We start from the raw sequence: 20742 nt of genomic DNA, 5'->3' as shown, positions 1-20742 counted from the left end.
CCCCACACGTTGCCTTCCCCTCCCCTCCCCACACGTTGCTGCTTTCCCCTCCCCTCCCCACACGTTGCTGCTTTCCTCTCCCCTCCCCACACGTTGCTGCTTTCCCCTCCCCTCCCCACACGATGCCTTCCCTCTGCTCCACACACGCTGCCTTCTGCTCACCTCCCCTCCCCTCCCTCCCCACACGCTTCCTCCCCCTCCACATCCCCTGTCCATCCCCTCACACGCTCCGCTCCCCCTCTGCCTTACCCTCCCCTCTCCTCCCCATGGGCGCTGCCTTCCCCTCCCCTCCCCTCAACACAGGCGCTGCTTTCCCCACCCCTCCCCCCACGCTGCCTCCCACACCCCTCCCCACACGCTGCTTCCCCCTCCCCTCCCCACACGCTGCCTCCCCCACCCCTCCTGCTGCCTCCACCTCCCCTCCCCCTCCCACTGCCTCCACCTCCCCTCCCCCTCCCATCCCGCTGCCTCCACCTCCCCTCCCCCTGCCTCCACCTCCCCTCCCCACACGCTGCCTCCCTCCTCCCCTCCCCACACGCTGCCTCCCCCTCCCCTCCCCACACGCTGCCTCCCCTCCCCTCCCCCTCCCCTCCCCACACGCTGCCTCCCCCTCCCCTCCCCACACGCTGCCTCCCCCTCCCCTCCCCACACGCTGCCTCCCCCACCCCTCCCCCCACGCTGCCTCCCACACCCCTCCCCACACGCTGACTCCCCCTCCACTCCCCACACGCTGCCTCCCCCACCCCTCCTGCTGCCTCCACCTCCCCTCCCGCTGCCTCCACCTCCCCTCCCCTCCCGCTGCCTCCACCTCCCCTCCCCCTCCCATCCCGCTGCCTCCCCCACCCCTCCCCCCACGCTGCCTCCCACACCCCTCCCCACACGCTGCTTCCCCCTCCCCTCCCCACACGCTGCCTCCCCCACCCCTCCTGCTGCCTCCACCTCCCCTCCCCTCCCACTGCCTCCACCTCCCCTCCCCTCCCACTGCCTCCACCTCCCCTCCCCCTCCCATCCCGCTGCCTCCACCTCCCCTCCCCTGCCTCCACCTCCCCTCCCCACACGCTGCCTCCCCTCCCCTCCCCACACGCTGCCTCCCCCTCCCCTCCCCACACGCGGCCTTCCCCTCCCCTCCCCACACGCGGCCTTCCCCTCCCCTCCCCACACGCGGCCTTCCCCTCCCCTCCCCACACGCGGCCTTCCCCTCCCCTCCCCACACGCGGCCTTCCCCCTCCCCTCCCCTCACGCTGCCTTCCCCTCCCCTCCCCTCACGCTGCCTTCCCCTCCCCTCCCCACACGCTGCCTTCCCCTCCCCTCCCCACACGCTGCCTTCCCCTCCCCTCCCCACACGCTGCCTTCCCCTCCCCTCCCCACACGCTGCCTTCCCCTACCCCCACATGCTGCCTTCCCCTCCCCCCGCACGCTGCCTTCCCCTCCCCACCCCGCACACTGCCTTCCCCTGCCCACATGCTGCCTTCCCCTCCCCTCCCCACATGCTGCCTTCCCCTCCCATCCCCACACGCTGCCTTCCTCTCCCCTCCTCACACGCTGCCTTCCCCTCCCCACATGCTGCCTTCCCCTCCCCTCCCCACACGCTGCCTTCCTCTCCCCTCCCCACACGCTGCCTTCCTCTCCCCTCCCCACACGCTGCCTTCCCCTCCCCTCCCCACACGCTGCCTTCCCCTCCCCTCCCCACACGCTGCCTTCCTCTCCCCTCCCCACACGCTGCCTTCCCTCCCCTCCCCACACGCTGCCTTCCCCTCCCCTCCCCACACGCTGCCTTCCCCTCCCCTCCCCACACGCTGCCTTCCCCTCCCCTCCCCACACGCTGCCTTCCTCTCCCCTCCCCACACGCTGCCTTCCCCTCCCCTCCCCACACGCTGCCTTCCTCTCCCCTCCCCACACGCTGCCTTCCTCTCCCCTCCCCAAACGCTATCCCCTTCACAAACTACCTCCACCACCACAGAACTCTGACAGTCAAGGAGATGAAGGTGTTTCAAAGAATATCTGAATTAGACAAATGAAAGCTTTTTCTATTTTTGCAGTCGGAACTGCTGCTCGGATCAATTCCACAATTAGTCTCAGGTTGAAAGATTCTTGAGTTTATCGTATGTGTGGAAATTAAATAATTAAAAGGCACAAACACTTGCACAGCTTTTTCAATGATTGAAGGAAAATGCCCTTTCCTTCCCCTTCCTTCATGCTTCCCTCCTCCCAAAGCCCCTTCACCCCCCAATGGACGTCTCTAAGCGGTGTCAAGGCATTGTTTAGTATGACCCGTTTAACCGCCCTATTTTAACGTACCCAATTTTATTCAATCCTGTACCAACGCCAGCATAAGGGAACCATCCCCCCCCCCAGCTTTCCCTCAAGTCCACCTATCAAATGCATGTCCACAACACCCTCTTTTCCTCCCCAGGAACCACCTCCTCCCCCATCCTCCTCACTCCCTCCCCTCCCACAGTGTATAGCAATGCGTGGTGAGGCCTCACCCTCCTTCCCCTTCCTCACTCCTCCCCCTCCCTTCGCTCCCCTTTCCTCGCCTCACATTCCCCCCCCCCCCACTTGCCTAAATATTCCAATCAGCGAAACGACAGGTTGAATTTGCTAGTATCGAAAAAAAAACACATCCGACTTCGTTTTTTTAAAGCATTTAATGAGACGCACCAGAAGAAATGAAAAAAAATTTTTGAACCTGAAAGATCAATGAAGACTAATCATGTGGTTGAATTTGTTTTCTTTTCTCACATTCAACTTACAAATTGTAACCCACCCTCCACTCTCCCTTTCACGAGTCCAACCAAAACAATTCTATGCAAGGGAATTTCAATGCAAGCGAGCACGATGCACGCACGACATAACAAACCAGAATGAGTTCATCGTCTGACAAGGTCTCCTTTCGCAAGGCAGAGTGATTTGACACAAATTTGTGTGGTATTCTGGGCAGTCGATGCCATTTGGGAGTTTCGCCAAAAATATTGGCAGTGGACAATGCACTTTCAATGGACAATGTACTAACAAAGCAAAAAAAAAATAAAAACAATGTGGAGAGTTAGCATTGTTTCTTAGCATCGTTTTGGGGGTCAAGCAAGGAAAGATTTCTCACCTGTCAGTGTTCTGTAAAAATTGTGTGCAAATAATCATGTCAACATCTTGTACGGATGGGGGGAAAAAAGAAGTCCTTTCACGTGCAATATAACAGGTGCTAAGTAACGTTCGTACAAGCCTGGTGTTGGCTCAGTGGTTAGGGTGGCTGGCTTGGGATCTTTGGGACCCCAGTTCAAGCCCTGTTTTCTGCTGAATTAACACCAGGTGGGGTGGACTCAGCCCGTCATCCTTCAGAGGTCAGCAAAATGAGTACCAGCGTATTGGTATGGGGGCACACAACAGCGGCATGTTCGCGCCCCCCAAAAATTATAGCTTCCCGGCAGCTAAGCTGCTACACGCAAGAAGAACTAACATTCTTGCCTTATGTTTTTGGATTAATTGGACTCATGGAAACACAGCCGTTTAAGGTTAAAGGTTCTCTCCAATCATGGTAATAAAATCAACCATGATAACTGTACGGCAGCTGGACCTGAAACATCAGTAGCGCTGTGGTCTTCAACACCTCTTCATCTGTGTCGTCTGCTCATTTTTCTCACGTCTTTCTCTGATGGTCACCTTCATCATGGAAAGTTGCAAACACCACACCAAATCACAAGAAGATCCACTCAACTACAGGCCAATCATGCTTCTCCCCAGAATAATCAAAGTAATGTAATCGCTCATTGCTATGGACCTCAAGTCTCTAGAATAATCTGTCCTCAACAATAATTTGTTTTCTGCCATAATTACCTCGGTCAGCGATGGTGGATGGAGGTTATGTTTTCAACTCTGACTGTCTGTCTGTCTGTCTGTCTGTCTATAGCTGTCTGTCAGCAGGATATCTCAAAAAGTTATAGACGGATTTGGAAGAAGTTTGGTGAACAGGTTGGGTGTGTGACAAAGAAGAACCGACGAGATTTTGGTGAAGATCTGGATGTAAGAATTCTTTAAGTGATTCTTCACCAATGAGATAGGGCCAAAAACGAAATATGGCATATCTCAAAAAGTTGTAGACGAATTCGGTCGAAATTTGGTGGACACATTGCGTGTGTGACAAGGAAGAATTGGTTCAATTTTGGTGAAGATCCGAATCTGGATACGAAAATTATTTAATTTTTAAAGTGATTCTTCCCGAGATATATATATATATATATATATATATATATATATATATATATATATATATATATAGATAGATAGATAGATAGATAGATAGATAGATAGATAGATAGATAGATAGATAGAGAGAGAGAGAGAGAGAGAGAGAGAGAGAGAGAGAGAGAGAGAGAGAGAGAGAGAGAGAGAGAGAGAGAGAGAGAGAGAGAGAGAGAGAGAGAGGGAGAGAGAGAGAGAGAGAAAATATAGCGTGATATTTCAAAAATGTATTCGGCCCGATCTGTTTTACTGGATCAGGCATTGCGTGGCGGAGGTATACGTTCCACTGAGTGCCCTTCTACTTTTAAAATTTCACAAATTCAATCACCAATAATAAAAAATATTGTAAACGGGGGAGAGGGGAGGATAAATTAACCCCCCTCCCCTTGGAAGATGGCAATTTAAAGTGCACTGCCAGAAAATTTTAAAACAAAGAAAAAAAAAAAGAGCAGAGCCAGGGAAATCCCTTGCATCCCCTGTCAAATTGCACCATGACTGTATGGTCTCTCAGATACTCATCCTGAAGATGCTGAACTTTCAGTGAGAAACTTCTCCTGCTGATTGCTCCTGTTCATTTAATAAAGTACATCTGAGTGATCCTGTCTGCTTGATCCTGAGCCTTTTCTTTTCCAGTTCCACCACAAACTTCAAATATATATATATATATATATATATATATATATATATATATATATATATATATATATATATATATATATATATATATATATATATATATATATACACACATACACACACATATACATATTTTGTATATACTGTCGAGGCTCGAACGAGAGCGAACACACAGAACATACAACAAGGGGAGCAGGAGATAAGAGGGGCGGGAGCGGGAAGGAAAAAACAATGTGGAACAGAGACATGAGGAGATCTGTGGAAGGGAGAAGGATGGGGCAGGGTACACGGGGTAAACAAGATGGACACTACAGGGACTTTCAGGTCCTTACATGACAGGGACATTCAGGAAGGAAAGCAGTGAATTTGAAGGAGGTTGGTTTGGGGTGGTGTCGATGCAATTTCTCCAAAATTTATAGAATGCGTTTGAGGGTGATAAAAACAATAATAAAATGTACTCAAATATGGTATGATTATTACAATTTTACGTGCTTGAACATGCATCTATTTTCATTTACATTTGAAATCCTTCCTCTGTTTTGAAATGCGATCAACCGCCTAGTAAAGATGTTTAAAACAGGCTGACGTTTCAAGTAAAGCTTCAATTAATATTCAGTATAAAAGTATTGCCCATCATTTAAATCTATTCTGCTTACCAAGGGATTTTAATGAAATTATTAATATAAGGGACCAGCAAGCTTGATCGGAGATATTATTTTCGCTCAACTGGAATGTTCGTCTTAGGATATATCCAGATGTATTCACTAAGTTCTGATTGCTTCAGATAATATATATTTCCCCTACCTGTTAAAAAAGCGGACTGACTTTTAACCTTCCATACCATAGATCTATGTGTAATCCATCAATGTACCCAAAGGGCTGCAGTCTTGACGTCATTCTGTGCCAGGAGAGAATTTACACATCTGAGTTTGAAAGATATGCTACAATCCTTCACAAAATTAAGCTGACTGCTGCACAAAAGTGAAAATGATCTCCATCTGGGAATACCAAGACCTGACAAACTGGCACCAGCATTTGGAAATGAAAAAGAGCGACGTCTCACTCAACATTATATAAAGAACTCAACATTTCCATGTATTTTAAAATTTGGAGGAAGACTGCATGGTTTCCCTTGAAAATTCTCCAGATGCGCATATGTATTTGTTTGTTTGTTTGTTAAATAAATGACAAGTGCACATGAGGACATGAGAATTTCTTCCACATTGGATTAGCAGGCTTTTTCCTTCATTCCAATATGGCTGCCAAACCACGTGACCTATCAATTATTCATGAACAAAATTGCATCCTCGAGTCTTGGAGAAAAAGTGTGTGAAGTTGCCTAGATCTGTCCAGCCATTCTGGAGAAGATTCTTGAAGGTTTTAGGGTAAATTCAATATGGCCACTAAACCATGTGACCTATCAATTAGTCATTAACCAACTTGTACACTCACGTCTTGGGGAACATGTGTGTAAAGTTTCACCTCAATCTGTTCAGCTGTTTCAGAGAAGAAGATTTAAAATTTTTTAATTTTCAGTCCAAGATGGCAACCAAACCACATGACTTGCGATGTCATAATTTTACCCTATATGCAGCAATAGCATTCGATGATAGTTGCAAAGTTTAACTTCAATAGGTTAAGTGGTTCCAAAGAAAGCATAATTCAATATTTTTCTTCAATCCAATATGGCTGCCAAACCATGTAACCTAGCAATTATTCATTTAAAAAACTTCTATCTCATAATCTTTGAGAATATGTGTGTGAAATTTCCCCTCAATCTGACCAGCCGTTCCAGAGATGAAGATTTTTGAAGGTTTTAAGGTAAATTCAATGTTGCCGCCAATCCATGTGACCTATCAATTAGAAATTAGCAAACTTGTACAAGCACGTCTTGAGGAATATGTGTGTAAAGTTTCATCTCAATTTCTACAGCTGTTCTGAAGAAGATTAGAAAAACTATTTTTTTTCAAAACAATATGGCTGCCGAACCACGTGACATATGATATCATATTTTTTCTTCTTCTGTGAGTTGCATAGATGACGTTCAAGAGATTTCAAATTTTTCAGATGCAGCATTCTACGTGTCTAATTTTCACCGGGATACCACCACCGATGTCATAAAAAAAAAATCACACTTCTTCCCCTCGAGTTCTTGTCATGTGCAAAGTTTCAATTTTTTCCATAGTGCGGTTTCGGAGACACAGAGGTGGAAAGTTTTTCGTTTTTTCAAAGATGTCGCCCGTACCACGTGACCAATAACGTCATAATTATCAATTAAATAATATACGACAAAAGATGCATAACAAGGTAAAAAAAAAATTGTCGATCGGACTAATGGTTGCCAAGAAAAATGAATTTTAAAGCAAAAAACCCCCAAAAATTGCCGGCGGAATAAGAAAAATAATAAACAGAAGAAAAACAAAAGGTGACCCAGCCTTGTAGCCTTGGTACCCTAATAAACAGAAGAAAAACAATAGGTTACCCAGCCTTGTAGTCTTGGTACCCCAATTAAATGGAAGACCAAATAGGTACAGTCCTACATTGAAGTAATCAGAAGGGACCCAAACAGCAAAAAGCAAAGATGAAGTCATCAGGAGGAACCTGGAAAGGATTCGCATTTCAGCTGCTGCTCCTCGACACTCAAACACATCCAGGCACAGCCAAGTGAGCCTTATTAAAAAAAAAAAAAAAACCAAAAAAAAATCCAACAAATCAAAAATTTTAATATTTCTGGCTGCCAATGTGTCCAGTCAAGTAGAAATTTAAAACATGCATTCCCCATCACCACAAATCATAATTGTGAAGTTTTATGTCGATTGATTAAGCGGTCCCAGAGAAAGCATTATTTAATATTTTTCTTCAATTCAATATGACTGCCAAACCGTGTGACCTATCAATTATTCCTTGGGAACATTTTTTTTGTGGGAACATTTTTGTGAAATTTCCCCTCGATCTGTCAAGCCATTCAGGAAGAGAAGATTTTTTTTTATATGTTTTAGGGTAAACCCAATATAGCCGCCAAACCACGTGACCAATGACATCATATGTGTGAACCTTTTGTTCCTCATGGATAGGCGGTAATACGTGTAAAGTATTACCTTGATCTGTTCAGCCACTTCAGAGAAGATTGTTGAAGGTTTTTAATATTTTTTTAAACAATATGGCTGCCGAATCACATGACCGATGCAATCATCAATTTTTTTTTGCTGTGGACCATTTTATCCCGAGATGACCCTCAATTTTTTCATACTGATCATATGCAGTGTTCTGCATGTTTAATTATGACGTCACAACAAAGGCACCGATGACATCATAAAAAAAAAATCACACTTATTCCCCAAAAGTACTTGCTATGTGCCAAGTTTCAATTTTTTCCTTGGTGCGGTTTCAGAGATAGAGGTCGAAAGTTTTTCCATTTTTCCAACATGGCTGCCACACCACGTGACCGACGATGTCATAATTATCAACAAAACATTCCACTTGAGTAGTCGCTCTGATGGTAAAAATTTCGTCTCAATCCGACAAGCGGTTGTGGAGAAAAAACACCAAAGTTCTGTGCGGACAGACAAACAAACAAATGAAAAATCGTGCTTAGCACGACACTTGACGAATTAGTTGACCTTTCCGTGTGGTGGTCCAAGCTGTAATGTCATGCAATGTGTGGTGTTTATTTGTTCGTACATTAATAAAATGACGCGACGTCACAAATAACAATTATCAGGCGCGCGTTGTCATGGTAATGGCAGCAGATTGAAAATTTTCACAACTCATTTAAAGCCACCATGTGACATTCAACAACTTAGCATCGGTGCTTGTTGCCTTCATTCTGATCGTAGAAAATATTTGAAAATACCGAGGAACATTGCTTTTCAACCAGCTTTACGATCCCGTTATCAGGTTTGAAATTTGTTCTAAAACAAAAATATGTATTTTATATGTGTGTTTTTCATGTTTTGGGTGACCCTGACCTTGACATTGGGTCAATTTCGATCAAACTTTGTACACATGTTAATATTACATGCATAAATAGACAGGATAAGTTTCAATATAATAAGTGCAAAACTGTTTGAGAAATAGCCATGTGTAATTCACAAAATTCCCCATTGCTTTATAATGGGCGATAATCTAAAGTGATGCAGAATCCAGATCCTGATCTTGAACATCACCAAAAGTCACATATCCTTTTGCACTGTGGATTTCTATCAGCTGTTAAAATTTCATCCAAATCGGTTAAGAATTGTGACCTGTAGAACGAATAGAATTTTTTTTTAAATCACGCCAATAGCTAAAAACTTTGACGTCATAGGCTTGCGAAAACTGTCCATAATTTGTACTCACATGCATTTTAAAACATTTAGATATTCCATTGGAGTTTGTTTTGGCGTCAACAGGAAGTCGCTACAACTTTCGGTTAATGAGTTATGTTCAAAAGCTTGTTTTCACCTTTTTTGACGTAACGTCGTGACGTTAAGTGCGATTATGACGTGATTTGATCCCAGACTATTTCAGCAAGATTGGCTATCACGTGTTAAAATTTGAGAACGATTGCTTCAGTAGTTTCGGCTGCACACGAGCGTAAATATTTTTTTTAAAATGACGTCGATAGGCAAAACTTTGACGTCATACGCTTGCGAAAACTATGCGTAATTTGTAATAAGATGCATTTAGTAATCATTTAGATATTTGAATGAAGTTTAATTTGGCGACAACCGGAAGTCATAGCCGGTCACAGAGTTATGTCCAAAAATGTGTTTTCACGTTGTGTGACGTCACGTCGCGACGTTTAGTCCGATTAAGACGGGGTTTGGATGCAGACCGTCTCAGGTGGATTGCCTATCAGGTGTAAAAATTTAAGAACGGCTGGTCCAGCCGTTTGGGTTGTAGACGACCGGACAAACAAACCAACAAACGGAACAGACCAACATACTTAACAAAATCGAAGATTTCGCCAAGTAACAAACGGACCCAAATGTAATACCCTCTCCTTCGGCGAGGGTAACCAGCTAATAATTCCTTTGCGAGAAGCATCCTTGTGGTTTTTGTATTAAAAGTTCAGATTTTTTCTCCAGAAATTGCAACATTGATTTTTGTATGAATATTTGGATTTAATGGATTTAATTGATTCTCTTGCCCAAGTTCTTTTTACATGTCGTGTACCCTGTACGAGGTACTCACCGAGACATGCAAAACGAACCAAAAACTGTTTTCGCTGTGTGCGTTCCTTTTGCGAGTTCTAAGAAGGCCGTGCGATAGGCTTCACGGTTGTGAGCATTCATGGGCTGACCCTCTATCCTATCCAGTTCTCATCGGGTACAGCCTTTTTGGCTGCTGGTTGCATAATTGGTAAGGGGCGCGGCGATGCCGCTGATGCAGTGCCCCTATTACCAGTACACACTGGTGCTCATTTTGCTGACCTCAGAAGGATGACAGGCTGAGTCAACCCCCTGGTGTTAATTCAACGACCAAACAGGGCTCAAACTCAGGACCCGAGGATCCCAAGCCACCACCCTAACCGCGAAGCCAACGCCAGGCTCTCTATCCTGTCAGTATCATAGAGAGATCAGTGTTGGAGACTGCAGACGTCAGTTGTCACACCCCCTGTTAACCAATAATGGGAAGAATTTGAATATTTTCTGCTGTAACTATGAACACAATATAAATTTTTCCACACTTAAAGAAGGCAGATGTGATGACAAAAAACCCAAATCGATAGCAACTAACATTATAATCATTCAGAAACTCTCTGCGACCATCCCACAGGTCTAGTTGTCGTTGAGGACACGAAGACTGCCGGGGAAACTGATAAGCCACGCCCGTCGCTCAGGTGCCTTTCTGCTGACATGAAATCGATGAACAAATATCAATATATTCCAGAAACTCTCATCTTGTATGTATGTATGTATGTATGTTCCCGAAATACAGCCAAAACGGTACACAAAAGTGCAAAAATTTTACGACCACCTTACTGACCATTCGCCTGCGGTGTGCAGTATCAAGTTTTGTTCAAATTGGGCAACGAAAAAATAAAAAAATCAATTCCCGATTCAGTTAAGTTTTGGTATGACGATCCATAAAGAGCAAGGACAAACCACGGAGAATGTGTTGATGTACCTCGAGAAACCGGTTGGCCGAACAATGACTCCTGACGTAAATGTTCAAATTTTCTTCAAGTTAAAGTTTGACCAGTAAATAATATATATATATATATATATATATATATATATATATATATATATATATATATATATATATATATATATATATTTTTTTTTTTCATCAACCGCTGTCACAATGGGAACCCAATGGGTTCACGGGTCATCTTGTAACTTTTAAACGTCTGAGTGCTGACATACGAGTTGTGTTGCCATTTTAAACTACAAACATGTCCTACTAACATTCGTAAACAGAGGTGGTTTGATCGAAAGGAAGCAACGAGGTTAGAATACCTTCGAAGGATTAAACTGCTTGTTTGAGTTGTGATTTTCATAGATTTTACGGCTGTTTGAAGACTTTAACAGAAGCTAAGTTTCCAGTCCTTCAAAAGCATTTTGCGTATTTTGTTATCGAGATTTGCGTCAGGGGCTGTGGAACTGTACATTTGTTTTTTTTTAATGTTCAGAACAGTTTTAGCGGGTAGTTGAGTTAGTTTATTGAAAGAAGCAGGGTGAGGCCTTGTGATAAGTTTAGCGTTAAGTCAGTTGGGGCCTTGGGAGTATGCGGATAAAAAAACAAGGTTATAAATAGAGACCGAATGAGAAAGGAAGAGGAGTTCGTAAAATATAATAGTTGCTCAACGTGGGCCATGTCAACAATAGAGGAAGTAGAGGGATCTTATTGTTGTCGGTTGTGTCGGTTTGACTTCAGTTGTGGGGAAGGTGTTGGAGACATTAATTAAGGACCAGATGAGGAACCATTGAAACAAATACAAACGAATTAAAGGTAGTCAGCGTGGGTTTACCAAAGGTAGTTCCTGTTTAACAAATCTTTTACAGTTCTTTGAGGCAGTGTCTGATTGGGTGGATGAGGGAAAGGCAGTAAACATAGTATATTTAGACTTTAAGAAGGCATTTGATAAGTTACCACATCGGAGGTTGTTAGCCAAAGTGAGGGCTTGTGGAGTGACTGGTCAGGTCGCTAATTGGATTGCAAACTGGCTTCGTGGTAGGAAGCAAAGAGTGGCTGTGAGTGGGAGGATGTCTTGCTGGGAGGATGTAAGTAGCGGGGTACCTCAGGGATCAGTACTCGGGGCATTACTATTCATTGTTTACATCAACGATTTGGATAATGGGGTAAAGAGTAAGCTTTCCAAATTTGCAGATGACACAAAGCTTGGGAGGTAAAGTGGATAGCAGAGGGGGTGGTGATCAGATTCAGGAAAGTATTGATACTTGTATATATTGGGAAAAAGCTTGGCAGATGGAATTTAACCTGAGTAAGTGTAAGGTGTTAGGGATGGGAAAGAACAATGAAAATAGAGATTACAGGATGCAAGGTGTAATTTTGGAGTGTGTCACACAGGAGAAGGATCTGGGGGTGGTCAGAGATATGGGAGGTAAGCAGGCAGCACAGTGCCGGGCAGCTATAGTAAAGCAAATAGGGTTTTAGGTTGTATTCGGAGGGGGATCCTTGATAAATCAAGAGGTGGTGTTAGCATTGCACAGGAATTTAGTGAAGCCACATCTCGAATATCGTGTGCAGCTTGGGTCACAACAATTCCGGAAGGACATCGATGCCATGGAGAGGGTTCAGCGCAGGGCTACACGATTGATTCCAGGCCAAGCTAGACTCAGCTATGAGGAGCGGCTGAAGGAGACAGGGCTATATACACGAGAAAGGAGGGGTTACGAGGAGATGTTTAAGATATTGAAAGGAATAGATAAGATATGAAATAGCCCAGATTAATTATTCAAGAGTAGACAGTGATAGGACCAGCGGGCATAGCCTGAGAGTAAAGAAGAGGATAATTAAGAAGGTGGCAAGGCAGGGGGCTTTCACTCAGAGTTGTAAATGCATGGAATGGCCTCCCTGGAAAGGTAGTGGCAGCAGAAAAAGTAGATAAGTATAAATTAGAATTAGATGGGTACCTGGAAGTTATGATGATAGAAGGGTGACACAAAGATAGAGGGGGGGGGGGGGGAGATAGAGGGGTAGAGGGATGTTGACAGGACTTTTGGTAGTTTGAGCATCTCGACGCAGGGCTCACGGTGCCGAGACCAAGATCCATCTCGTCGCAGGGCTCACGGTGCCGAGAACGAGACCAAGATCCATCTCGACGCAGGGCTCACGGTGCCAAGACCGAGATCCATCTCGACGCAGGGCTCAGGGTGCTGAGACCGAGATCCGTCTCGATGCAGGGCTCACGGTGCTGAGACCTAGATCCATCTCGACGCAGGGCTCACGGTGCCAAGACCGAGATCCATCCCAATGGAGGGCTCATGGTGCCAAAGTTATTTTGCAGGCCGATACAGTACAATCCACAATACATTTGGACAGATATGGGTGTTAATCGGAACTACTCCAGGCTCCACATGGCCAAAAACGCTTTGATGATGATTATTTATTTTTGATGATTATGACGACAAGGGTGAACATAAACTCCTGCTTGCGAGCACGAAAACCGAAAAAATGTGATATGGGAGCAAGCAACGGCACTCGGTACACCGACAATTGTGTTGACATGATTGCTAATAAGGTTGCCAGCCTGAAGAGGCAGATAGCCACAGAAAGTGCAGAGGAAAGTGATGAATCCATTACCACAGGCACTGATCCTGAAAAGAACATCATCTTATACCATTCTGCTAAATAATTTCAGAATGATGTCATACAACTCCAGAGCTGTATCAGTCAAACTAAAAGTGCAACTGAATGAGAGAAATCGAGAAAAAGTCCTCAATATATACGACATGGCCCAAAGTAATGGACACCTGCTCGCCCTCCAAAATCATGGGCATTAATAATGAGTTGGTCCCCCCCTTTGCTGCTCTAACAGCCTCCACTCTTTTGGGAAGGCTTTCCACTAGATGTTGGAACATTGCTGCGAGGATTTACTTCCATTCAGCCACAAGAGCATTAGTGAGGTCAGGCAATGATGTTGGGCGATGAAGTCTGGCTCACAGTCGGCATTCCAATTCATCCCAAAGGTATTTGATGGGGTTGAGGTAAGGGCTCTGTGCAGGCCAGTCAAGTTCTTCCATACCAAACTCGACAAAGCATTTCTGTATGGACCTCGCTTTGTGCTCAGGGACTGTCATGCTGTTTCTGTCGTGATGAAACAGGAAAGGGCCTTCCCCAAACTGTTGCCACAAAATTGGAAGCGCAGAATCATCTTGCATGTCATTGTATGCTGTCGCGTTAAGCTTTCCCTTCACTGGAACGAAGGGGCCGAGCCCCCGAACTATGAAAAACAGCCCCAGACCATTATTCCTCTTCCACAAAACTTTACAGTTGGCATTATGCATTTGGGCAGGCAGCGTTTTCCTGGCATCTGCCAAACCCAGATTCGTCCATCGGACTGCCAGATGGTAAAGCGGGATTCATCACTTCAGAGAATGTGTTTCCACTGCTCCAGAGTCCAATGGCGGTGAGCTTTACACCACTCCAGCCGACGCTTGGCATTGCACATGGTCATCTAAGGCTTGTGTGCGGCTGCTTGCCCATGGAAACCCATTTCATGAAGCTCTTGACAAACAGTGTCTGTGCTGACGTTACTACCGAGTTCCAAACTGCCTCTAGAAGCGAGTGTTGCAACCAACAACAAACGATTTTTCCACGCTACGTGCTTCAGCACTCAGCTGTCCCGTTCTGTGAGCTTGTGTGGCCTACCACTTCGCAGCTGAGCTGACGTTGCTCCTCGACATTTCCACTTCACAATAACAGCACTTACAGTTGACCGTGGCACCTTCAATAGCCAAGCAAAAACATTATTTGCCAGTGTGACAATAGCCAGTGCAAAAGCCAGTGACAATATCTTGTGCTGAACAGCCAGTGCTGAACAGCCAGAACAGTGCTGAACAGAAAAGAGCAATAGCCAGTGACAATATATTGTGTTGCTGCTGGTGTGAAATGTGATCCAAACAAGTGTGCTGGTATCATTGATGAAAATGATGAAGATGAGTAAACTTGTTTATACAAAGTACTGATTGCACTGGACAGTATTTTGATGCAACATGAACTGTTCGACTGGATCATGGATAATGTACGACAGTATTTAGACATGTACATTATCCAGATCATGACTGTATAATGTAGTACAGTATTTAGACGTTGTAAATTGTAATGTTTGACTGGATAATGTGCTGTTAGAGAACAAGCGATGCTACAAGCTTTGCTTTGCATTAAGTCACTTCATATTTCACCCTGATGGTGAACCAATATTACGTCACCAACTGAAAGAGGGCAGAAGATTTCGTATATCCGTTTCACAATAGTTGACCGTGGCAGCTACCTTCATGTATTATGTAGTTGTCAACATTATTTGGTAAACGAGCAATGCTGAAAATCACACCTATTTTATGATCAGGTACCTTCAAACCCCTATTCTGGTGATTTTGCAAGATGGGTGACTGAGCAGGCATGTTGATCCTGAATCAACAACCATTAAACTGAAATAAAATTGTGACCTGCAAAGTATAGGAAGAGGTGGGCCAGTCCATCCAAAAATTTTGAGTTTGGAGTACTGACTAAACAGGAACAGCAACAGCATTCGTTTCATTTAGGAGGACCAGCCAGACACACACCAGCCTGGTAAGAGCAACCGTAAAATAGATTTTAAGCATCGTGTGCAATTCATACATATTCAGTGTTAAAAGGAAACCAGAATGGATGAAAAGTATATGCAAAAAGTGAAAAGAAAACAGTGGTTGGAAGAAATAAATAGAAGGTGAAAAAAACATCATTGGGGAAGAGCTGAGGAGGGAGGCAGGGGAGGGAAGATGCTGTGAATTTCAAAAGTTGGTAGGCTTACCCTCTCTGGAGAATAGAACAATAGCCGGTAGTTGGTAATGGCAATTTCACCCCGCATGTTCCCATAGAATGGGCAAAGATAAGCCACATCCCACACTGCCAAAACATAGAAACATAATTGCAAGGACATGCGAATGGCCTGAGATATTACTCAATATGTCACACAACCCACGAGTCTTTCATGAACCACATGCCAGTGGTCAGCGCAGAAGAAACCAAGAACTGCAGAAAATGATTGACAGTTGACGGCAATACAGGGAGTCCTCGACTTATGGACGGGTTGCGTTCCCAACAATCGTTCTTAAGTGGGATGCTCGTAAATCGGAACGCAATTGATTTGGGAGGGAGTTTCACCTTTATCAGAATGTTTTATAATGTCCAGTTTCGTCTACAATGTGACGTTCTGCATTTCTTTGTTGCAGGAATATCACTGCGACGTTTATCAGCCACGATTAGGGTTCGTACGCCGTAAAACCGTATTTTACCGCAAACGGTAAAATAAGTGGCACGATGAATGCAAAAATGTGCGTAAAGAGTGCGTAAAAAAAACAAAAACGACAGTGCAGATAAGTGGAGACAGAAATACAACCAGAGGACATCAAAATGCAAGAAAATATAAATAAACTAGAGGGGGAGCACTCGGGAGAGTGCAAAACCTCCGCCGCCAATACTGCTGGGTCACTTAAGTGAACCTTATATCTTATTCATTAAATATGTCAACAGTGCTGAGTTATAGTTCTTTTCTCCAACATTTTTTTTTGGGGGGGGGGGGGGGGTTGGAAATCACTTGAAACATGTAAAAATGCAAAAAAAAAAAAAAAAAAAAAAAAAAAAAAAATCGAAATTTTGTTGAAAAAAAGTTGCAACATTTTTTTCTCTAGCAATTTTTTTTGGGGGGGTTGGAAATCACTTAAAACATGTAGAAATGCAAAAATTTTTTTTCTTTTTTGTGGGGGGGGGAGAAATTGTTTTTTGGGGGGGTTGGAAATCACTTAAAACATGTAGAAATGCAAAAAAAATTTTTTCTTTTTGGGGGGGGGGAGAAATTGTTTTTTTGGGGGGTTGGAAATCACTTAAAACATGTAGAAATGCAAAAAAAAATTCTTTTTTGGGGGGGGTAAAAAAAATTTTTTTGGGGGGGTTGGAAATCACTTAAAACATGTAGAAATGCAAAAAAGAAAATTTTTTTCTCTAACAATTTTTTTTTTGGGGGGGGGGACCAAGTCCAAAATTTAATGGCATGATCCTTGGACCATACCTAACCCCCCCACCAAGTTTCGTCGAAATCCGTCGAGGAGTTTTTCCGTAATACTGTTCACAAACAAACAAACAAACAAACAAACAAACAAACAGAAAGGGGTGAAAACAGTAACCTCCATCCATCTTTGAAGATGGCGGAGGTTAATAAAATTTAAGATGCAAGGCAGAAAAAGAAGAGCAAACAGAATTGTCCGTTGTCCTACCGTGCACTTTAACAGACTCTCCAGGGATGAGGGGTACTCTATGCCGTGAATTTGATGGCTGAAATAAAAATAGACAAGATAATAAGTAGATTAAACACTAAATATAAGAAAGATAAAAATTCAATGTAAACATTAGTCAAACAATGGTTTAATAACAAATATGTAACTAAGGATTGTCTTTCGGATCCAAAGAAGGCAGTTCCTGTGAAACACGTGAACCACCTGATCAATTTGTTTATAGTGCAGCAACTGCTGCCCAGACAGCAACCAAACTCTGATGATAGCAAGCAGTGCAACCTGCTGTGAAGGAACCTTCAAGAAAAGCCAAGGGATTTGTTACCCACAGTCCAGGCAGAAATTTGGAATTTTTTTTTCACAGTGCCGGCGATAACTCGCATACTCTTCGTGAAGAACCGTGGGATCTACAACGTCCAACTAATGCGAGCAGACGCGACATTCCTTTAGCAACGGATATTAAACACCCACATTGCAAGTGCTCAACAATGATCAGCAAAAATAAAAATTACCCTTAAGGGACAGAGGAATCTTTGGTCACAAGGGTTTTCCAAACGACGAATGCAATGGGGGAACCGGCACTTCCTTTTTCGGTTTCAATCATTAGCTTGGCATCGACTAGAAAGCTCGTGACATCCATTATTTCAGGTTTTTGTCCAGCAATCACACACAAGGCAATACAAGTAAACAGCACAAGAAGGTGGCATAGTTATAGTACGTTCTAACAAAAAGTTACAAAGTAGCTGATGGGTTATTTTTTTTTTAATGGATCAGTTTAACGCCATTTGATGCAACAAGGATTTCTCTTCACACTAATAAGTATGCCGTATAATATGTAGGAACGTGACGAGTGTATACATGCAGTAATCAGCATTTTTGCCAAGTTTTGTTGTTTTTTTAGAAAAGAAAAACATCCAATTTATTGAATACATTTTAAGTCCTGCAAATGCTTAATTTGTCTTGCATATTTCCACAAATTATTGAAACATTATATGGTGCGCTTCCAAATTCGTAATACCCGCTCCCTCCTGGAGAGACATGATGTCAATACCGACTCCCTCCGTCAGGGGTCAGTGGTTAAACTACTTACACTATTCCACATGTACAGATGAAAATGGCAAGTCGTCTGTCCACCCTGGTCAAACTTGGTGATGGCTTAACAGTTAAAGAAGTTGGCTTAGAATTTCAAGGTCCTGAGTTCAAGCCACAGCTGTGCTCACATAACACCAGGTGGATCAACTCATATCAGCCACCTTGCTGGAAGCACGACATTCGAGTGTACTGTGTGAGAGGGATGACTGGTCCAGGATTGTGACTCCTCGCTCATGAAACTGCCTCGGCAGACTTATGCCCCTAATGGAGAGAGGAAGACCTTCCATTCCCCACCCTCTGAGGGAGAGGAAGATGGAGATGGAGATGGAGGGAGGGGAGGTTATGATATGCCCATGACCTGACCCTTGGTATCCTGAGCATGTGTGGAAGATTCGGTGGAGATCAGCAAAGCCGTTTTCAATTTTACAAGGTCCAGACAGACACACACAATATACATAAATACATTACGTGGAGGGGGAAGGGATCCGTAGCTCGACTGAAACCTGAGTGTAGTATGGTATGTGTGTTTTGCGTAGGTTAGATTGCCATGTAACAGGGATCTGTTAACGCAAATATGCCTGTTGTTGGCTTAATGGTTTGGGTGGTGGGCTTGGGATCTGAGGATCCTGAGTTCAAATCCCACTTGGCTGTTGAATTAATACCAGGTGGGGTTGACTCTGCATGTCATCCTTCCGAGGTCAGTAAAATGAGTGCCAGCTTGCTGGTATCCTGTGTCGTGGTGGCGACCCGTCCAGGATTGTGCCCAATAGCCGAGGAGACTGCTTAGGCAGCACCAACGCTCTGCGCAGAGTATGGTCCCAATGGATGGATGGATGGTTAGCGCAAGTCGTTTGTTACAGTGCCGAAAGAAAGTCTACACCCCTTTCAAAATTTTCACCTTTTGTTGCCTTATAGCCTGGAATTAAATTGCATCAAATCAGACTTTTTCCACCTTCATTTCCACATCGTTTATTTATTTTTCCACATCGTACCTTTGACAATGTCAAAGGTGCTTACATTTGACAGCAATTACAGCTGTGAGTCTGTTGAGATAGGTCTCTACCAACTCTCCAAACCTTGATTGGGCAATATTTTTACATTCTTCTGGACAAAACTGTTCAAGCTCAGTCAAGTTGCGTAGGGAGCGTTGATGGACAGCAATCGTCAAGTCAGACTACAGATTTTTGATTAGGTTAAGGTCAAGGCTGTGACTGAGCCACTCAAGGACATTTATCTCTGTTCCTTAGCAACTCCAGTGTAGCTTTGTCTGTGTGCTTCCGGTCATTGTCATGTTGAAAGGTGAACTTGTGTCCCAGTTTCAGCTTTCTTTCAGAGGGCAGTAGGTTTTCCTCTCGGATTTTTCTGTATTTTGCTTCATCCATTTTCCCTTCTATCCTGACAACTGCCCCAGTCCCTGCTGATGAGAAACACTGCCATAACATGATGCTGCCACCACCATACTTATAGGAAGGATGGTGTTCTTTGGGTGATGTGCTGTGTTGGGTTTGTGCCAAACATAACGTTTTGCATTTCGGCCAAAAAGTTCCATCTTGGTTTCGTCAGACCACAAAACCTTTTTCTTGTTTTTCCACATGGCTTCAGAATCTCCGGAGTGGATTTTTGCACACTTCAAATGGGACTCAAGGTGGGCTTTTTGAGTGATGGATTCCTTCTTGCCACTGTGCCATAAAGGCCAGATTTGTGGAGTGCTTAGGATATTTTGTTGTCACATACACACAGTGACCAGTCTTTGCCATAAAGGCATGTAGCTCTTTCAAAGTTCCCTCTTGGTGGAAACTCTGATCAGTCTCCTCCTTGCTTGGTCATCCAGTTTGGAGGGATGGCCTGATCTAGGCAGGGTGTTGGTGGTACCATATACCTTCCACTTCTTAATGATTGTCTTGACTGTACTCCAAGGGATATTCGAGCCCCTTGAAATATTTTTATACCCATCCCCTGATCTTTGCCTTTCCAGAACTTTATCCCAGAGGTCTTTTGAAAGCTCCTTGGTGCTCAGGATTGTGTCTTTGCTGTGAAATGCACGACCCAGCAGAGGAAACCCACAGGAACAAATTATTTTATTCTGAAATAATCAGAATCACAATTTAACACAGGTGGAGGCCAATTAACTTGGTGTGTGATTTTGAAGGTGATTGGTTCCACCTGAGCTAACTTACAATTGCTATTATGAAGGGGGGGGGGGGACTTATCCATCCAAGATATTCTAGTTTTGCATTTTTAATTAATTTTCTGAAATTTTAGGAATTTGTTTTTCACTTGGAAGTTGTGGGTTACGATGTGTAAATAAACATGGACAAAAGTTTGATTTTATGCAATT

At 44.0% G+C, this 20742-nt stretch overlaps 1 protein-coding gene across 5 annotated transcripts in view; it reads right to left on the bottom strand.

Annotated features, from left to right (window-relative positions):
• The window catches only part of LOC147008577 (phosphatidylinositol-3,5-bisphosphate 3-phosphatase MTMR2-like), a 114886-nt gene that overhangs the window by 48972 nt on the left and 45172 nt on the right, over positions 1-20742 (bottom strand). For all 5 annotated transcript variants that reach the window (XM_085864044.1, XM_085864043.1, XM_085864042.1 and 2 more), the window contains 2 exons: positions 17298-17355; positions 15836-15930 (listed from right to left, as the gene is read on the bottom strand). In XM_085864044.1, coding sequence (XP_085720170.1) covers positions 15836-15930; positions 17298-17355 — 153 coding nt within the window. The remainder of the gene's footprint in view (positions 1-15835; positions 15931-17297; positions 17356-20742) is intronic.

The sequence above is a fragment of the Eptatretus burgeri genome, chromosome 18 (assembly GCF_056783735.1).
Source record: "Eptatretus burgeri isolate ZD-2024b chromosome 18, Ebu_testis_v1, whole genome shotgun sequence".
NCBI classification, from domain to species: Eukaryota; Metazoa; Chordata; class Myxini; order Myxiniformes; family Myxinidae; genus Eptatretus; species Eptatretus burgeri.
This window is presented reverse-complemented; position numbering and strand designations above follow the sequence as displayed.